Source organism: Hyperoodon ampullatus, assembly GCF_949752795.1.
Source record: "Hyperoodon ampullatus genome assembly, chromosome: 7".
Classification (NCBI taxonomy): Eukaryota; Metazoa; Chordata; class Mammalia; order Artiodactyla; family Ziphiidae; genus Hyperoodon; species Hyperoodon ampullatus.
In genome coordinates, this window is record NC_136920.1 from 64,664,345 (window position 1) to 64,686,028 (window position 21,684).

The 21,684-nt window shown below is 41.7% G+C and overlaps 1 protein-coding gene across 2 annotated transcripts in view; it reads right to left on the reverse strand.

Moving 5' to 3' along the window:
• Positions 1-18,564, reverse strand: part of DENND5A (DENN domain containing 5A) — a gene marked incomplete at its 5' end in the record, with an annotated part of 116,709 nt that extends 98,145 nt beyond the window's left edge. For both annotated transcript variants that reach the window (XM_079708805.1, XM_079708804.1), the window contains one exon: positions 18,453-18,564. In XM_079708805.1, the coding sequence (XP_079564931.1) occupies positions 18,453-18,564 (112 nt within the window). The remainder of the gene's footprint in view (positions 1-18,452) is intronic.
• Positions 18,565-21,684: the final 3,120 nt, after the last annotated feature.

The following is a 21,684-nucleotide window of genomic DNA, read 5'->3' on the forward strand; positions in this document are numbered from 1 at the left end:
ACACAGGTTCAAGTCCTGGTCCGGGAAGATCCCACATGCTGTGGAACAAGTAAGTCAGTGCTCCACAACTATTAAGCCTGCGCTCTAGAGCCCATGAGCCACAACTACTGAAGCCTGCGTGCCTAGAGCCCGTGCTCCGCAACAAGAGAAGCCACTGTAATGAGAAGCCTGCGCACCGCAACGAAGAGTAGCCCCGGCTCGCCACAACTAGAGAAAGCCCGCACACAGCAACGAAGACCCAATGCAGCCAAAAATAAATAAATAAAATAAATAAATTTTAAAAAAAAAAGAACAATGACTAACATTTGTTTTACTAAATGTGTATTAAAAGCACTGTACTGGTCATTTCAAAGCCTTGTTGTACTTTAGGCCCAGCTGTGAGAGCAATGGAAATGTTTCTCTTTTACCCTACAGAATGCTGATAAATGGTGTGCTCCCATGCACGCGCGCGCACACACACACACACACACACACACACACACAGATGGGGGAGCTCTTTCAGGCAGTACAGAATTGTGTTATAGCACAGTGCTTAAGAGAGCTATGGGCTTCCCTGGTGGCGCAGTGGTTGAGAGTCCGCCTGCCGATGCAGGGGATACGGGTTCGTGCCCCGGTCTGGGAAGATCCCACATGCCGCGGAGCGGCTGGGCCCGTGAGCCATGGCCGCTGAGCCTGCGCGTCCGGAGCCTGTGCTCTGCAACGGGAGTGGCCACAACAGTGAGAGGCCCGCGTACAGCAAAAAAAAAAAAAAAAAAAAGAGAGCTAGCTCTGGGATTTCAGATCTAAATGTGAATGGTAAAACAATAAAGCTTTAGAAGGAAACACAGAACATCTTTGTGACCCTGCAATAGCAAAGATATCTTAAACAGAATACAAGATGCATGAAACATAAAGAGAGAAAACTGATAAAATGGATTATATTATAACTAAAAGTTTCTGCTTTTAAAAGTCACCGTGAAGAGAATGAAAAGGAAATACACAAATCACAAGAAGATACATGCAATACATATAACTGAAAAAAGAAACATATCTAGAAACATATAAAGAATTCCATTAAATCAATAAGGAAAAAAAAGACCACCTAAAAGAAAAATGGCAAAAGGCTTGGATACTTCTATAAAGAGGATATACAAATATCGGATATACCTTTGAGAGGTACTCAACTTCATTAGTCATCCAGAAAATGCAAATTTAAGTAATGCAATACCACTACATAACCGCTAGAATAGCTAAAATGAAAAGGAAGGAAAATGCTGAGTGTTGGTAAGGATAGGGAGCAACCTACACTCTCATGCACTGCAACTGAGAATGTAAATTGATCCAGCTACTGTGGAAAACAGCACGGCAGTATCTACTAAAGCTGAACATAAACCTATGACCCAGCAACTCCACTCCTAGGTATATACTCAACAGGACAAAGTGCATGTTCACAAAAAAGGCACATACAGGAAATGTTCATAACATATCACTATTGTAACACTCAAAATCTAGACACTATCCAAGTGTCAACAACAGTGGAATTGAGAGAGAAATTATGGAATAGTTTACACGAAAGGAAACACAGTAGTGAGAATGATCAATCTAAAACTGCATATAACAGTATGAATGAACCTCTCAGACATAATGTTGTGCAAAAAAAAATCCAGACACAAAAGAGCACATAGTGTATGGTTACATTTATATAAAGTACAAAGACAGGCAAAACTAATTTATGCTGTTAGAAGTCAGAACAGTGGTTACCTTTGGTGGGTGGGAGGGCAATTACGGACTGGAAGAAGCACAAGGAAGGATTCTGGGGTTCTGGCAACATGGGTGTGCTCAGTTTGTGAAAATATATCACAGTGTACACTTTGACATGTACTTTACTGTGTTTGTTTGTTTCCTTAGTAAAGTTTTACTTTTTTTTTAAAGCATAAACTCCAGATTCTGACAGATCTGAGTTCGAACCCCAGCCTTTCTGTATATTAGCTGTATAACCTCAGGCAAATTGTGTTGTGCCTCAGTTTCCTCGTCCATAAAATGGGAAAAATAGAACTTCTCTCATATGGTTGCTAACAGCCCAAATGAGATAATATGTAGTACTATCACCCCATTTCCACTTCCCAACAATGTCAAAATTATATAGAAAATTAAGTGATGCAAAGAATAAAAATGTTAGCAATAGCAAACATTTAATGGATACTCATTATGTGCCAGGCACTATTGCAAGCCATTTAATGTATTAACTTATTTAATCCTATAAAATCCCTAAGAGATAGGTTTTATTTCCACTTTAAAAACGATGTAACTAGGGCTTCCCTGGTGGCACAGTGGTTGAGAGTCCGCCTGCCAATTCAGGGGACACAGGTCCCAGCCCTGGTCCTGGAAGATCTCACATGCTGCGGAGCAACTAAGCCCGTGTGCCACAACTACTGAACCTGCACTCTACAGCCCACAAGCCACAACCACTGAGCCCACGTGCCACAACTACTGAAACCCATGCACCTGGAGCCCGTGCTCTGCAACAAGAGAAGCCACCACAATGAGAAGCCTGTGCACCGTGATGAAGAGTGGCCCCCACTTGCCACAACTAGAGAAACCTGCGTGCAGCAACAAAGACCCAACGCAGCCAAAAATAAATAAAATAAATAAATTTACAAAAAAAAAAGAAGTAATTAAAACACAGAGAAGTAAATCACCCAAGGTCACACAAACAGTAAATAGATGACTCTGATCCAGGTGACAGATGTAACTTTTAGGCTACACTATATCCTTTACTATCTCAGCAGAGAACCTCAGCTTTAAGGAGAGGAGACCAATATAGATACAGATATAGATTCACAAATATTTACTTCTTTAACAGTTTGTATACCGTATCATGGGAAAAAACACTCACTTAAGAATTAAGGGACCCCAAATTCAAGTTTCAATGCTAAGTTAACTAACCAGCTGTGGGAACCCAGACAAATTATTCAAAACCCTCCCAGCCACATGTTCTTTCTCTGTAAAATGAGAGGTCTGGAAAGTCTAACCAGCTCTTGCTTCTCTTTTATGAGCCTTTGTTGCCTATATTAAAAGAATATAGCACAAATACAAGGCCTAGATAAGACAGTGATTACTGATGACAATGACAACATATCTGACTGGTTCCAACATCACTGTGCTAAAGAAATACTTTATTATAGATAAGAATGTTCTACCAAAACAGAAGTTTGATTTTTGTCGGAGTTACATGGCTTCTGTCAAATATAACTGGACCTAAGTCATTTTTATCCTAAAATCCTATGGTATAACACTGTAAATCAACTATACTGTAATTTAAAAAAACAGTCCTAAAGAGTTCCCTGGCAGTCCAGGGGTTAGGACTCAGCACTTTCATTGCCATGCCCCAGGTTCAATCCCTGGTCGGGGAACTAAGATCCCACAAGTCGTGCAGCACGGCCAAAAAAAGTCCAATGGTATTTCTGAATGCTAAGTGTAGTAACAGTACAGAGCAATGGTGATATTAGTTTCTTCTTCCCTAAGTATTCTTCCTAGGCTCTCCTTTTTACTCCTCTCTGCTTCTTGCTCACACTTAGAGAAATTCAAGACCTATCATTTAGCCCCTCTGTAGTGGGTAGAATGCTGGCCCCAAAAAAGATATGTCCACATCGTACTCCCCAGAACCCGTGAATATTATCTTATTTGAAAAGATCTTTACAGATGTTATCAAAGATCTTGAGATGAGAAGATCATCCTGAATTAGCTGAGTGGGCTCTAAATCCAAAGAGAAGTATCATTATAAGATAGACACACAGAGAAGACACAAAGGTGATGGTGATGTGAAGAAGTGAGTGATGTGGCCAGAAGCCAAGAAATGCTGGCAGCCACCAGAAGCTGGGAGAGGCAAAGAATTATTCTCCCCAAAGGCCCTCTGAGGGAATGCAGCCTGCTGACACCTTGAATTTGGACTTCTGGCCTCCAGAACAGAGAGGGGAAAAAAAAATCACTATTGTTTTAAGCTGCCCAGTTTATGGTAATCTGTTGCAGCAGCCACGGGAAACGAATACACCCTCCAAACCGCATTTGTTTACCCCTTACTTCTGTAGCTAACTCACCAGTTTTCCTAAGCAAAAGAAATCCATAATTATCCTTCAAAAGCAGCCCAACCTCAATCCTCCCCAATCTCCCACAAAAAAAGAGCAATAAAAGAAATCATAAAAGCATACATAGACAATTCACGATACGAACACAAAGGATCGATAAATAGTTTTTAAAATCTACCTTAGTAGTAGTCAAAGAAATACAGATTAAAACATAATGATATCCCAAAAAAGGAAAATAATGAGAATTAGTGAGGATGTGGAGAAAGTAGAGCCCTCATGTGTTGACAGTCTGAAAGTAAAATGGTGCAGCCACTGTGGAAAACACTTTGGCATTTTGTCAAAAGATTAAACACAGAGTTACCATATGACCCAACAATTCCACTCCTGGGTGTATACTCAAACAGGTGTTCCTACAGAACCTTGAACACAAATGCTTATAGCAGCACTATTCATAATAGCCAAAAAGTGGAAACAACCCAAATGTCCATCAAGAGATGAATGAATAAACATTCATACATACAATAATATCCATATAATGGAAGGAATGAGGTACTAATTTATGCTACAACATGGATAAACCTTGGAAACATTATGCTAAGTGAAAGAAGCCAGTCACAAAAGGCCATATATTGTATGATTCCATTTATATGAAATATCCAGAATAGGCAAATTCAAAGAAACGGAAAGCAGATTAGAGGTTGCCGGGGGTTTGGGGGAGGGAGGAATAGGGAGTGACTGTTCAATGAGTACAGGTTTCCTTTTGGGGTGATGAACATGTTATATATATCATAATGGTGATGGCTGCACAATATTGTGAAATGTACTAAATGCCACTGAACTGTGTTAAATGGCTAAAATGGTAAATTTTATGTTATGTGTAATCTACCACCCACCCAAAAAAAAAAATATATATATATATACATAAATGATGGCAAGCTAGAAGTGAGCACAAATTGGTATAGCACTTCCAAGAAGAAATTCATCATTACACATGAAATGTGCTTAAAAGTTCATCTCATTTGACTTAATAACTGTCTTACTGTTATATATACTAAAGCAACAGACACTCAGATTTGTATAAAGTATACACGTTGTAAAATTATTTATCATAAAAAAGTATAAACAAACCACCAAAGTGCCAAGTAATCATTAAAATTTTACAGTTCACTCATACTTTGGAATCAAATAACAATTAAAATCGTGTATGAAGAATACTTAATGGCATGAGAAAACTACTCAAGACATATTTAAAAACATGGGGAAATGATCAACATATAATAGTAAACTTAAAAAGCAGGATACATTTTTTTCTCTTATGATCTCAATTTTATAACTCTATATTAGTGTACATATATTTTTTTTCACTGCAAGTGTTTCTGAGGTATTTCCTGAGAATCAAAATATTCCTAAGAGATAAAGTTTCTGCAAATCAAGGAGAAAAATATAAACAACACAACAGAAATATGAACAAAAGGACTGAACAGGTAATTCATTGAAGGAGTGAAACATGAAATACACAAGTGTACATGAAATATATGAAAAGATACTCAGCCTCACAAATAGTTAAATTTAGATTAAAACACACATTTTCTTCCCAGCAGACTGAAAACATTTTGGAAAAGCAGTTAATATTTTGTTGCAGATATAGAGAAAAAATTGGTAGAATCTTATTGTTGGTTAAAGGCTAAACTTTTGAGGAGGGCGATTTGGCAATATCTATTAAAACTTAAAATGTACATTATTCCTTGGACTCACTGAGTCTAGTTTTATCAATTAATCCCATACAATGACTCCCACAAGTGTAAAAATACTTATACTAGGGTATTTGATAAAAGAAAATTTTGAATATATTCACCAGAAAGATCTTTGTACTGATGTGGGATATTTTTTAAGATGTTATTTATAAATATATAGAATGTTATAATTTGAAATAAATCCCCTTTTTACTTCAGCTTGTTTGAATGAGTTTCTATTACTTGTAATTAATTAACACTTAACCAGGCACAATAAAATTTCAGGAGAATACTTGCTGATATTGAGAAATACTCATGACAGGACATTAAGTGAAAAAAAAAATCAAAACATAAAATGTTTACATTTTGCCTTATCACAGTATGTAAAAGTATACACACATACACCCACATATAGTAAAAACTGGAAAGAATATCGGTGATGATTATACACATGTAAACATATGTAAAAATACATCAAGCTATATACTTAGGGCTTGTGCTTAAGGCAGATTGCAATACGAATTTTTAAAAATTGGAAGGAACTACAAAAAGACATCAAAATGCTACAAGCTTAATTCTGAATGGTCACTCGTGAGTGACTTATTTCTGTACCTTTCTATAATTTCTAAGTTCCCTATAAGAAATGTACTTTATAATTTAAAGTTTTATTTTAATAAAAGAGAGAGAAAATACCACTCCTTACATGGTTGACCTTCAAATATGTTTTTTCCAAACCTCAGAGTCCATAACTTATGTATAGGCCAAAGGTGTTTTTGTACATATTAAATAAGCATTGAACTAATCAATGAATACATGAGAGACCATGTTTTTGTTCAGGGTCACAGCCAGAGCTAAGCCCTCTACAGCAAATTTTGCAAGACATAAACTACAAAGCTAGAGAACAGAATACTCTTTCCCTCTCCTGAACCCCAGCAACACCTCATTATCTGCTCCTCACTTAAGGAACTGATCCTTTTCCACAGCTATTAGTTTATGTATGCCTGACTGGTCAGAAGACTATGAGCTCCACAAGAACAGCAACTCTATCTCACACATGTATGCAAACAAGTGTCCCATCACTAAGTTGGTCTTTCAGTAACAGAAAGGTATATGGTAGAGGACTTTAGAGACAAGGAAAAGAGGTTCCCAATTCTTGCTATGGGAACTCAAGCATGTTATTTAAATTCTCTTCACTTTAGTTTCCTAATCCGTAAAGCGAGGATAATGTCATTTGGTACCTAGAATTGAAATGTATTCACTAAACAATAAATAGCTATTAATTTAGTTATCAGGGATTGAACAGCTTACTCTAGCCTCATTTCCTTGCCTGTGTTCCCCATTAACTACAGTGTACTTGTGAGTGGGATGGTCAGCTGAGGCTAGTACAAAAGTGGGTAGAACAAAGCTAACTGGTCCTTATGAAGACTGACTCAATGACCCTGGCCTTACTAAATTCATCACACTCATAACCAACTGAGCTAAGCAGCCAACAGAGCTAGAAAAGGAGACCAACAATCCTCCACAAAACACTAAACATTCTTCTAGAAGATAAAACTACAAATGCTTAAATACCAACTTTCCACACAATAAAAGTGCAGTGGAAAGAAATGTGTTTCACAGAGATGTGAGAAAATGGGGGTAAAAGAAGAATACTAGGTTAATTACTTAGCAAAGAAAGGGATTAAATACCATTTGAACATACAGAACCTCAGAGCTAAGCAAAACTGGATGGATGTCAGTTTAGCAGGTGATACTTCTAGGTATTTGTTTTATTTTTCCCAATAAGAGACTGTGATCCTAAGTCCATGGGACTGGTTAAATAAACTAAAACTAGATTCATTGGAAAAAAAAAGCTTTATACATTAAAAATTACAAAAAAATTATAAAGCTAAAAAATTTTAGCTTTATACATTAAAAATTACAAAATAATCACAGTGCACTACAAAATCCCTCTCCCATAACCATCTTACCTCTAAATCTGACGTTGGCCCTCAGCTTTTTGAGTATGGGTAAACAATCAGTGCTACTCTTCTCCTCTACAGACCCCACCTTCTTTATTACTTAGCACTTAGAAAAGTTGTGGAAGTCTGGCTTAAGTTCTAAAAAGTTAAGTACTATGCCTTATATCAGAAAAAAATATATATATGATTACATACAATTCTTTGAAAATCTGAATAAGCAGCCTTTACCTTTTCATAATTAATACAAATCTTTATCAAATACCTACTATGTAAAGCATTTCTTCTAGCAAAGCTCAGAAATTTGTCTACCTGACTCTGGGACAAGAGAAGTTATAACACAGTTCTGTAATTTTTTTTTTTTTTTTTTTTTTTTTTTGCGGTACGCGGGTCTCTCACTGTTGTGGCCTCTCCCGTTGCGGAGCACAGGTTCCGGATGTGCAGGCTCAGCGGCCATGGCTCACGGGCCCAGCTGCTCCGCGGCATGTGGGATCTTCCCGGACCGGGGCACAAACCCGTGTCCCCTGCATTGGCAGGCAGACTCCCAACCACTGCGCCACCAGGGAAGCCCTGTAATTTTTTAATTTGTATAATGACCTACGGTTTTTATAATCAGGAAAAAAATTTTAATGTAATGGTCATTGTCAAATAAAGACTCCAGGGAAGGGACTTCCCTGGCGGTCCAGTAGTTAAGAATCCGTCTTGCAATGCAGGGGACGTCGGTCAGGGAACTAAGATCCCACACGCCACAGGGAACTAAGATCCCACATGCCACGGGGCAACTAAGCCCATGCTCCACAACTAATGAGCTCGTGTGCCACAACTAATGAACCTGTGTGCCACAACTAGAGAGAAGCCCACAAACTGTAACAAAGGGCCCACGCGCTGCAACGAAAGATCCCGCGTGCCACAACTAAGACTTGATGCAGCCAAAAAATAAATAAATAAATATTTTTTTAAATAAAAAAAAAAGACTATGGGGAAAACAAGAAAAGAGACATTTAACTTACTCAAAATAAAACCTCTGGTTTTCTTCAACAATATAACAATAATTAATACCTATCTTCATGACATTGTTAGAAAGCCATTATTCTAAAACTACAAAAATAAAGAAAAAAAGGACACCAGAGATGACACAACTGAGAAAAGAACCAATTCTTTTGACATTCCTGGAGAGTAATTCTAATGTATTACTGTTTTTAATGAATGTAATTTGTTGTAAATTGGGTTTATCCACTTATAAATCATGGCTTATGATTATTATTTCTAAATAATTTCCTTCTCTGTCTTCCTGACTTTAAAAATCCTGAAAGTTTTGGGGGCTTCCCTGGTGGCGCAGTGGTTGAGAGTCTGCCTGCCGATGCAGGGGACGCAGGTTCATGCTCCGGTCCGGGAGCATCCCACATGCTGCGGAGCGGCTGGGCCCGTGAGCCATGGCTGCTGAGCCTGCGTGTCCGGAGCCTGTGCTCCGCAACGGGAGAGGCCACAACAGTGAGAGGCCTGCGTACTGCAAAAAAAAAAAAAAAAAAAAAAAAAAATCCTGAAAGTTTCTTTACAATAGCCAGGTCATGGAAGCAACCTAAATGCCCATCGACAGACGAATGGATAAAGAAGATGTAGTACGTATATACAATGGAATATTACTCAGCCATAAAAAGAAACGAAATTGGGTCACTTGTAGAGACGTGGATGGATCTAGAGACTGTCGTACAGAGTGAAGTAAGTCAGAAAGAGAAAAACAAATATCGTATATTAATGCATATATGTGGAACCTAGAAAAATGGTACAGATGAACAGGTTTGCAGGGTAGAAATAGAGACAGATGTAGAGAACAAACATATGGACACCAAGGGGAGAAAGTGGCAGGGGAGGTGGTGGTGGTGGGATGGATTGGGAGATTGGGATTGACATGTATACACTAATATGTATAAAATAGATAACTAATAAGAACCTGCTGTATAAAAAAATAAATTAAATAAAATTCAAAGAAACAAAAAATCCTGAAAGCTTCTTAGTTGCTTCCCATTACCTTTCATTATAAAGAATATGGTAAATCAGAAGTCATAGCCAGCACCCAACAACAACCACAAAAAGATGCAACCTGCAGGCTACACTGAGGGATTTCTGAGGTTAGTAGGTGCAAACCTCTTTTTTTTCTTTTCAAAGAAAACAGACCTCAGACAAACAGCATAAAGCATCCTGAAACAGCCACACAAAAAACAGACCTTCTTAGAAACAAAGCCCCAGTAACTATTTGGTCTAAGAAAAACATTTCCAGAACTGATAAGAATGGGGAGACAGGAAAATATATATATAAAAAATAACAACCAGCCTTAACTACAATTCAAAAAATGAGTGACCTGACTCCTCCCCTGACAGAGTTCCTCTACTGCATTGTGGGTTGGGGATTGATCAAAGAGGCCATGCCACAGCTCTGCTACTCAATGATTAAGCCATTGCTTCAGTATACCCAAATCTATCATTTTAAAAGAATAATCTCGGGAATTCCCTGGCGGCCCAGTGGTTAGGACTCTGGGCTTTCATTGCCGAGGGCTCAGGTTCAATCCCTGGTCGGGGAACTAAGATCCTGAAAGCCGCATGATGCAGCCAAAAAAAAAAGAAGAATCTCATCACTGGTGAGACAGCAGACAGAAGACCTGGATTCTAACAGTTCTGTCTAACTTTCTGGGTAACAGTGGACAAAAAATTATATTTTCAAATTGGACTGAAAATATTAAAAACTGTTTAAAAACTATTAAGTCTTTTTTTTTAATTTATTTATTTATTTTTGGCTGTGTTGGGTCTTTGTTTCTGTGCGTGGGCTTTCTCTAGTTGCGGCGAGCGGGGGCCACTCTTCATCGCGGTACGCGGGCCTCTCACTGTCGCGGCCTCTCTTGTTGCGGAGCACAAACTGCAGACGCGCAGGCTCAGTAGTTGTGGCTCACGGGCCTAGTTGCTCCGCGGCATGTGGGCTCTTCCCAGACCAGGGCTCGAACCCGTGTCCGCTGCATTGGCAGGCAGATTCTCAACCACTGCACCACCAGGGAAGCCCAAAAACTATTAAATCATTTACAAATATTAATCATTACCATCTGTCAAAAGTGGTGGCTGGACTATCTCAGACCTAGCTCTGACAGTTTTTGATTCTGTGACCAATATAAATGAATGCATACTTATTTTATGTTTTGCCACCTAGAAGTAGTTTAGAAAACAAGAAATCCCACACTCACAGAGGGATGAAGCTTAATAAGAGGAACCTCCACACATCTTCTCCCTGCTCACAGCCTCTCAGCACTCCATGAAAACATTTTAGACTAACGCAGCTAGTTCAGCCCATTCAGTAGACCACAAATGGCCTAGCAAAATTTTGACCTGAATTGCCCATCACACTAATGAACGAAACAAACAAACAAGAATTACTAACCTGGCTCTCTTTAATAAGAAACTATGATAGATCCTGTGGATGACCATCAAGCAAATATCCTAAGTATAACATCTGAGAAACTTGATGGTCTAAACCATAGCTGTTCCCATCTAACTTCCTGGAGCCATACCCAACCCCTTGGAAGCACACTTGGAAGAAAACAGCTTGAAAGCTAGCACATGCCCTCATTTTCCACCACGACAGGACTCTGACACTCACAAACCCAGTCCAGGGTTCTGTATACTCTAAACTAAAATCAGTCATCACAAAACATCTGGAACATAGACATTTGACCAGTAACTGCCTCGCTTAATAACTTTTGAGAACTAAACCTAAAAATCTGGCAACGATAGTCTCTGTGTAATCACTGAATTCCACAAGAAGTCACCAGCTTCTAAAGGGCAAGGCTTTCTCTCTTTTACTAGGTACTATGCCATATCAGCAGTAACCTAAAACATACCAGGTATAGGTTCCCTCATGTGTACCTAGGTTCCTGAGAGACCTCTAAGACCACCTGACAGTAATTCAAATCCAGGGATGGCAACAGGAATTGAGAAGCCAAGCCAAGTACAAGTACACCTTCCACCAGAGTTAGCAATAAACAACAAGCTTATAAAAGGATATAGGACTGGAAATGGGTATTGCCGAAGGAGGCCCTAGGCAAAGAAAACTATTTATAATCTAGTACAGAAGGAAGGAAGGGCGGAACAGAGTCTAAGAATTTGGTTTAAGCACAAAACACTGTGACTCGGGATTTCCTCCTGAGAGGAGCAGAGCCCCATTGTTATTAAAGTAAAATCCACTTACCTTCAATGCGATCCTCCCTACCTGAGAGAGTGTGAAATAGGGTGCTCTTATGTTAAAAATATAGCCCCTCCAACTAAATTTAGCATATAATTTTAAATCACCTTGGGGGCTGCTCTGTAATTGTTTTCTGTGTGCTAGTAGTGTCTCCTCTTGACTTCTTATTTGCTCTACCTTATAAAAGGAAACACATGACCTAACTTAGGAAATGTCCCCCTTCTACCCTGAACTCTGGAAGTATCCACAGATGCCTGAGGTAAGCTACCAAGATTTGAGTTTTGCTTCAGCTAGGAGTCTGAGCTTCAGAGCAGGGATGCCTTTATAAAATGATGAGAGAATCTGTGCTGAATTGACCAGATTGGTAGAGGAAAATAAAAATTAAGGTTATTTCAAATTGACTCCCTGTTTGAAACTGGCTCATCAAACTTTTTATACCCACTTCATCTCTGAGAAGAGAGAACTTTTTTTTTCTTTTAAATAAGATATCCTTCTTAGTCATCAAGAATATGCAAATCAAAACCACACTGAGATACCTACTAGATACCCACTTTACACCCACTAGGATGCCCATGATCAAAAAGATAATAAGTGTTGGTGAGGATATAGAGTGTGGAACCCTCAAACACTGCTAGTGGAAATGTAAACCGGTGCAGCTGTTTTGGAAAAGAGTCTGCAATTTCTCAAAAGGTTAAACATACAATTGCCACATGACCTGGCTATTCCACCCCTAGGTATATACCTAAGAGATATGAAAACATATGTCCCCACAAAAATATGTACACAAATGTTTACAGTAGCATTATTTATAATAACCAAAAAGTATATAAATAACCCAAATGTCCATCAACTTATGATAAGTAAAATGTGGTACATTTATACAATATCATTCAGCCATAAAAAGAAATGATATACTGGGCTTCCCTGGTGGCGCAGTGGTTGAGAGCCCACCTGCCGATGCAGGGGACACGGGTTTGTGCCCTGGTCTGGGAAGATCCTACATGCCGCGGAGCGGCTGGGCCCGTGAGCCATGGCCGTTGAGCCTGCGCGTCCAGAGCCTGTGCTCCGCAATGGGAGAGGCCACAACGGCGCGAGGCCCACACACCACAAAAAAAAAAAAAAAAAGAAATGATATACTGATACATGCTACAACATAGATGAACCTTGAAAACATGCTAGGTGAAAGAAGCCAATCACAAAAGACCGTATATTGTGATTCCATTTATATGTAATGTCCAGAATAGACAACTCCATAAAGATCAAAGGTAGATTAGTGGTTCCCAATCAACCTACTGCCCTCAAACTCTTCTTTCTCCAACTAATCAGCACCTGTTTTTATGAAATTATAAGTACAATAACAAAAATAACTTTCATTTTAATAAAAGGTCTAGAAGGATCTATATTAAAATGTTAACTACTATGAAGAGATTAAGTTTTTCTTATTATCATGGATGTGAAGAATAATGATGTGAACTAGTACTGATTTGGTGATAAGAGAATAAAAGTTTTTTCACCCAAGGAGGAAAAAAAAAAGTAGATTAGTGGTTGCTTAGAGCTGGGGTGTTAGGGAGTTGGAAGGATATGGGGAGTAACTGCTAAAGGGTATAGGTTTTGGGGGGAGAGTGATGAAAATATTCTAAAATTGATTTTAGTCATGATTTCACAACTCTGTGAATATACTAAAAAACACTGAATTGTGTACTTTAAATAGGAGAACTAAATCTCAATAAAGATTTTTTATATATTAGAGAGAGAAAGATAAGACACGTATATAAGTGATAAAGCAACTGGAGCAAAATGTTAACAGTGAATCTGGAAAAAGGATGTACTGAAGTTCTTTGTACCATTCATGTCAATGTTTGGCGTGAAATTACATTAAAAGAAAAAGCTAGGCTTCCCTGGTGGCGCAGTGGTTGGGAATCTGCCTGTCAACGCAGGGGACACAGGTTCGAACCCTGGTCTGGGAAGATCCCACATGCCACGGAGCAAATAGGCCCACGAGCCACAACGACTGAGCCAGTGCGCCACAACTACTGAAGCCCGCACACCTAGAGCCCATGCTCCACAACAAGAGAAGCCACCGCAATGAGAAGCCCGCGCACCGCATCGAAGAGTAACCCCACTCACTGCAACCAGAGAAGAGCCCGCGCGCAGCAACAAAGACCCAAAGCAGCCAAAAATAAATAAAATAAACAAATTTTAAAAAATATATTAAAAAAGAAAAAGCTAAAAAAAATTAAGATCTCTCTCTTGATAATCATGCACAGTATTCTTGCTTAACATGCAATGGAAACCTGCACTAGACAAAACTGCCATGTCTGCTCCCACCCCTGCCAGACAAGTATTTTACTTGTCTCCCCCACACTCATCAAACTACTGCAAAGCATGCAAAGCAGCACTCCAGTAGCAGAAAAGAAGGATAAAACGTGGCAAGGGAGATAAATATTCTCCAACTTTCTCAGAGCCTCAGTTTCCTCATCTGTAAAATCAGGAGGTTATATAGTCTCTAAGAGAGCTTCCATGTTTGACATTCCATGATTCTGTTGTTCTAATTTCATTGTCCAATATAGTTAAGGAGAAGTATGATCTAACCAGTCCTCTGGCTTTCCTGGACAGGGAGCATTTTTTCTCTCTTCTAATGATGACATTAAGAGATGATTTCAGGGTATGTCAGTGTTCTAAGCAGGTTCATACAGGACACTGGCCAGTTTCCCAACTATCTATGTTCCTAAGCCCTCTCTTCGATTCTTGGCAAGACCCACCACTCAGAGCCTGGGAAACTGCAGTAGTGGATGCATAAACCTAGGATACTTATATCTCAATGCTGGGTGCAGGTCACTGCAGAGGAACGTAAGGATTCCATAGTAAGAAACAGGTTACTAGCATTCGGGAAACTTAACTCTCAGGCAGAGATAGGGAAAGTAAACTCAGGAGTCCCATGTCATGGTAAACCTTCTCCTGCAGTTACCTGGTGGTGACCATAAGAAGAAAAATGGAAAATGAAGATGCCCAGAACACCCATCCATCAAAGAGGCAGAAAGAGGGACTGGACTCTACTACCATCTGCCTCCCCACTTAGAATGGGTCAACAATAATGAAAAATCAAAATCAAAAACATTTCTTCCAGGTTTGCTTATCTCCTTGACAAACTCAAAAAGCTAACAAGCAGATACCATTTCTTAAAGTTGGCTAGACTTCTGCTTAACCAATAGATTACCTTTCTCTCCTTCAACCCAAAGTACTCCCTCAACTAACCAGAAGAGAAAACAAAGTTAATTTTCATATCTTCTTCTGTTCCTTGCACAACAAATAACTACATGACTTGCCTAAATGCTTAAGTCTAGAAGAAAGGGGAGAGGTGACATGGAGAGACTCCTATAAATTCAATGATCAGAGTCTATATTCAACACAGCAAGCCCTATGCTTATTGCTGCAAACAGAAAAAAATGAATCTTAACCTTTCTCCATAAAGCCAGAAGGAACACTGAGCATCTTTGATCTGCTTGTTCTGGATTCACTCCTAGAGTATAGAAGCTATCTGATGTATATAACTTAATTTGCTTAGAGAGAACATAGACTCCTTGGTACCTCCCTAGAGAACCTGGGTGCAATTCACAATTTCCTGTAGTTTCATTTACTATGACATCATCAGTTTAGGAGCTATAAGGCAGAGAGAAAATGCACCCTGGAGAGTCTCAAGACTGACCCGCAAAGAGCTATTTGTATTCTGTTTTGTTTTCCTCAAAGATTCCCTCTGGGTAGTCCAGATTCCCCTATCAACCCACCAGAAATGAAATAAAGGAAAAGAAGAAATCCTTCAATCAGTGCTTATTCTAACAAAGGCCACCTATTGAATAAATAGTCTTGGCATTCCACTACTGCAACCACACTTAAAAAGACAGAAAAATACCCTTCCTTACACATTTTATACAGCTCATGCCCCCCTTCTTTATTCTCTCAATAAGCTTTCACAGGTATATAATTTGAGCTTGCTGAAAAGCCACATGATTAACAGATATTCACTAAAAGAGAATTAACCTTTTGAGAATCTACTTGATGAGACATTTTTTATTTACATTCTCTATTTCATAGATAAGAACCCCAGCAGAGCTATCTAACTTGGCCCCCAGTCACAGAGTTAGTCAACAGCAGAGAAAGAATGTTTAACCCCAAAACCCATGCTCTCACTGACAAATCACTTCCCGGCTCCACTCCTAAGCTTTATCATTTGCAAAACATTCTCTTTATTTTTGAAAATCGAATGTCTATAAAATTTAATAGACACTTAAAAGCACAACAAAAAAAAACACTGGTTTATTCCACCAATTTAAAGTTTCTTTTACTGGGGAGAACTGTGTCATTTTTAGTCTTTCTCGACATGTTAGTGTTTTCTAAAGACCCAGCCAAGCAATGAGATGCAGTTTAGTGTCACGAGAGGAGCACTGGATCAAAGTCAAGCAATTAACTAGCAGGACATGGGCCCTACTGTCCTTCCTGGGCCTCATTTTCCTCTCTGAGGTCCCTTCTAGTTCCAGTACCATGAACTGAATTCCAACAACTACTGATACATCGCAAAGTCACACATTTAACAAACAGGAAACACAGATGAAAAATTAACATCAGTATTATAAAAATTTGAAGACCTAAAAAAGTGAACTTAAACTACCCCAACAAGAGGCCTAGTATTAACTGTATTACTGATTCATGATTTTTTCTCCACCTGCTATTGATTTGAGGAAATAGTGTATTTGCTCTGACCTTGTTAAAGGTCATCAATTTATCACTTTTTTAGAAGTCCATTTTGACAAATAGGACAATCTAAAAGAAATGGATAAATTTCTAGAAACGTACAACCTACCAAGACTGTTTCTGTTTCTGTTTTCATGAGAAAACAGAAAATCTGAGCAAACCAATAACGAGTAAGGAAATTGAATCAGTAATCAAAAACCTCCCAACAAAGAAAAACCAAGGACCAGATGGTATTCCTAGTGAATTCTACCAAACATTTAAAGAAGAATTAACACCAATCTTTGTCAAACTCTTCCAAAAAACTGAAGAGGTCAGAACACTTCCAAACTCATTTTACGAGGCTACTCTGATACCAAAGCCAGGTAAGGGACATTACAAGGAAAAAAACTATAGGCCAGTATCCCTGATGAATATAGGTATAAAAATTCTCAGTAAAATATTAACAAACCAAATTCGATAACACATTAAAAGGATCATACACCACGACCAAGTGGGATTTATCCCTGGGATTTAAGAAAGATTCAACATACGCAAATCAATAAATGTGATACAACACACATTAAAAAAAAAGTCCATTTTGAAGTATGCACCTTTTTTTTTTTTTTTTCCATAAGAAACACTGAAATTTTTCTGATGGGGGAAAAAAAAACCACACAAAACCTGTCCTGTCATCTCTGAAGCAAAGTAAAATTAGTCAACAGGATAATCACCTTCAGGAGAGAAATTTTACAGTAAACACATCATGACAGAACAGCAGAAAGGAGTATCTCTCATCAAATCAGGATGACACAACAAACCTCCACCCACATGAAACGTGCAAACTGGACACTCCAGACAAAAACTTTTCCAAACCTTGAGATTCAAAGGCTCCAATGACGGTGCAGTGGAGTTCGCGGGGATTTTACAACTCTGACACCGGTGCAGTGGAATTCATGGGATTTTACAATTCTGACACTCTTGGGCAATTAGTGCCAAATCTGATCTGGGCCCTATCTTCACTTCCCCACCACTTCCCTTTGAAAGCTGACTTGAGAAGCATCACTACGCAACCCAGGCTCTCCAACTAGGCTGCTGCCCTTTTATTCACAAATGACGCTGGCCTCATAAAGGACATAAATTATTTTCAATAAAAAGGCACGGCCCCGGAGTACAAGCCCTTTCTAGATGTAAGGGAGTTCTCACCCTCCTTGGTGTGGCCCAAGTTCACTTTATTACTTCACGTCCCATCAACCCAGGGGGCCCAGCCCAGCGCTGGGTTAGAACGGTTTTGAGGAACTGCAATCACAGGCTTCTTGGGAAGAGGCCAGATAAACTCACCAAGTTTTTGGTTGGTTTGTTTTTTTTTAAGTCTGGGTGGAACTTACTTTCACCAGGACGTGGGATATCTTCTTCCCTCCCTAATGGGTGCTCGAGGACAAGCTTCCCTTTATTTTATACTAAGTCACTCAACCTTCACCAGACTGTGAAGACAACCCTTCTCTCCTCCTCATCCGGGAGGACCTGGCCACAGCTCAGCGGGGAGCAGGGGCCGTTCGGAACCCTCAAGGCTCAGAGCCCCTCGCCCGTTTCCCCTCCTCCAGAGTGACGCCCCGTACCCCGCGCCCGCCCTGGGTCCTTCCGACCGACCCTCGCCCTGCTCCCGGGACAAAGCGGAGGTGGGGTGGTTTCCTCGGGGGTCCCCGGCGGCCGCGGGGAAGAAGCCCCGGGCTCAGTGCGCACTCACCCGACAGCTCGTCCGGCTCCAGCCCGGTCTCAGTGTCCAGCCCGCAGATGACAAAGTAGTCGGCGAAGCGACTGGGCGCCGAGCCCCCTCCGCCGCCGCCGCCGCCGCTCATGGCGCCGGGGCCGAGCCGGGCCGGGCCGTGCGGAGCGCGGAGCCCCCGCACCGGGCGCCCGCCCGCCCTCAGGCCGCCCCTCCCGCCGGCGCCGACGCTACCGCGGCTCCGGCCACCGCCCCCGGCCTTGGCCCGGTCCCCGCGGCCGCCGCGGCTGCCGTGACGGGGCAGGGGGGCACCGGGCCGCCCCGCGCCGCATCCTGGACGCCTTCCCCTCCGCGCCGCCGCCGCCGCCAGCCGAGAGCGCCGCGGCCGGAGCGAGCCTCGAAAAGGGCGTAAAGCGCTGAAGAGAACCCCCACCGCGGCCCCCTCCCGCCGCGCCTGCGCAGGCGCCTTCGGGGAGGGGGCGGGCGCCTCGAGGAAAGGATGACGTGATGCTCTTCGGACAGGCTGGCCGCAGCTTCCCAGGCGGTCTCCGCAGCGCGGCGGGTAACTACTGGGTCGCCCGCAACCCCCACCCACTCGGGGCTGCGACTCCTTTAGGGAAGGCAGAGGAGGTGCGGGATGGGTGGACGCATCCCGCAGAGCCGGGACCCTGGCCCACGCTCCGCCTCCCACTAGAGGTCCGGCGATCTCCTGTTTAGACCGGCCCTGTCACAGCAATAGGGTCGCAGGATTGAGCTCGGAAGCCCACCTCACCCTAACTCCAGGAAGCCCACCGGCCTAGACCCCAGATAGCGCCTTCTCCTTGACCCCGCTTCCTAACGTCCACGCCCGGCCCTTTCCCGAGTAGAGCTGAGGATTCCCCCTCTTTTGGCCGAGGTGGATCTGCCCGCCCTATATTTACCCTTGGCTTACAAATGGGGAAACTAAGACTCAGAAGGAAGCAAGGGCTTTCCCCAAGGTTACACAGAGTCTAAGAGACAAAGCCTGGACAAGAATCCTGGGCTCGTGGTTAGTCCCCGCTCCCTCCCCCCCCAGTCCAGCCAGGCCTTTTCCCATGCACCACGTTGTCCCTTTTTCTCTCCTAGAGCCTCCAGAGACCCATGCCACTTGGGAGCTCCCCTTCTGCTTCTGAGAATTCTCAGTTCCATCCCTGAGTCGGTCCTCCTGAGAGAAGTGGGGGATGAGGAGAAGAGAAACTTGCCTCCTGGTACTTGTGTTGGGACCCTGCGATTTGGTTTCCCACAGAAGCTAAGCAGGAAACGAGATCAGAAACCAAGAAGGTAATATGTAGAGTGGTTACTAAAATGGGCTCTAGAACAGAATTTTTTAATTTATTGATTTGCTTAGATTTGAATCTTCACTTTATCATTTACTGTGTGACCTTGGGCAATCTCCAGGAGCCAGCAGTCATGTTTTCTGTGAAGATTACATGAGATAAATACGCATACAGGTTAAGTAGTTAGAATAGTGCCTGGAAGTAGAAGGCACTCGATAAATATTAGAGATTATATTATTATTCCAGCAAGAGGTGTGCCTAGGGTTTGCTCTAGCAGGCTGCTGCTAAAGGCCCTAGAAGGCAGCTGGCTTCCCCAAGGGCTGACCCTGGGCTATCTCCTGGGTACCTCTCTAAAGTATTGGTTCCCGGGGGTGGGGGGGGGATTGGCTTGGAGGTCACAGCCAATGTCACTTGGAACCATAGTACCTGCTCCTCTTTGTATGTAACCTGCCTGAACTAGTAAGAGAAAAGTGTAGAAAAGGTAGCTTTACAAAGTGCATTTAGGGTGATGCCTCACCCTATCTTGCATGCTGGGGATGCAGAGACAGTAGAGGAGGTTTAGAGAGCCAAATGGTTACAAAGCACAGAAGAGGGGCATCTTTCCAGGTTGGGGGATGGTCAGGGAAGGCTTCCAGAACGAGGTATAATCCGACCTGAGTTCCAAAGGATCAAAAAGAATTTCTCAAGTAAAAGGGGGAGGAAAGGATGTTTCAGGCAGCGCCTGCAACAACAGGGAGTGACAGATTAAAATGGTTACATACAGGCAACAACAAGTAATTCATTTCTCTGGGAGATAGAGAATTAAAAGGAGATAAAACCAGGGAGAGAGGAGGGGGACAGAGCAGGAAAGGCTTCCAATGCCAGGCTAAAGAATTTACCCTGTAAACTTACGCTGTGTTAGAGGAATGGTAAACTGCAGGAATTAAAGCTGAGGAGGGACTTCCCTGGTGACGCAGTGGTTAAGAATCCGCCTGCCAATGCAGGCTACACGGGTTCGAGCCCTGGTCCAGGAAGATCCCACATGCTGAGGAGCAAGTAAGCCCGCGTGCCACAACTACTGAAGCCTGTGCAAGGCATTGCAATGAGAAGCCCACACACTGCAAAGAAGAGTAGCCCCTGCACTCTGCAACTAGAGAAAGCCCACGCACAGCAATGAAGACCCAATGCAGCCAAGAATTTAAAAATAAATAAATAAAGAGCCTTAATTTTTTTTTTGTGGGGGGGTACGCGGGCCTCTCACTGTTGTGGCCTCTCCCATTGCGGAGCACTGGCTCCGGACGCGCAGGCTCAGCGGCCATGGCTCACGGGCCTAGCCACTCCGCGGCATGTGGGATCTTCCCAGACCAGGGCACGAACCTGTGTCCCCTGCATCGGCAGGCAGACTCTCAACCACTGCGCCACCAGGGAAGCCCAAGAGCCTTAATTTTTTTAAAAATAAACAAAATAAAGCTGAGGAGTGACAAGATCTGACTCACATCTTAGAATGATCACTCTGGGAGTCATGTGGAAGAAGAGGCTTCAAAAAGTCTTAATTATCCTCAGTTTGAAGCCCAGAAACTTTTTATCCAATGTGTCCAGGGTGATCAGGTGCTAGGACACCACTCACACTAACTCAACTCATAAAACAAGTTAGAAACGAAAGACTGTATTAATTTGCCCTGGGAAATGTAACTGCTCAGAGGCCCAGAATACTCAACTGTAAAGTGATCTCCTTCCCAGTAGGAAATATGTTTGGCAGAGTGATTGCTTCTGCCAGAGTCAGAGAAAAAAAACAGAGCTGAATGCTTTTAAGTTTTAGTTTAAATCCTCACTCCCACTCCTACTAGCTGTATGAGCTGAGGCACATCAGTTAACTTCTCTGGAATGAGAATAATCAACCTTACCCCTACAAAACTGCTTTTAAGATTCATAAATTAATTTTTTTAATGAATGAAGAAAGGAATTTTAAATATCTGGAA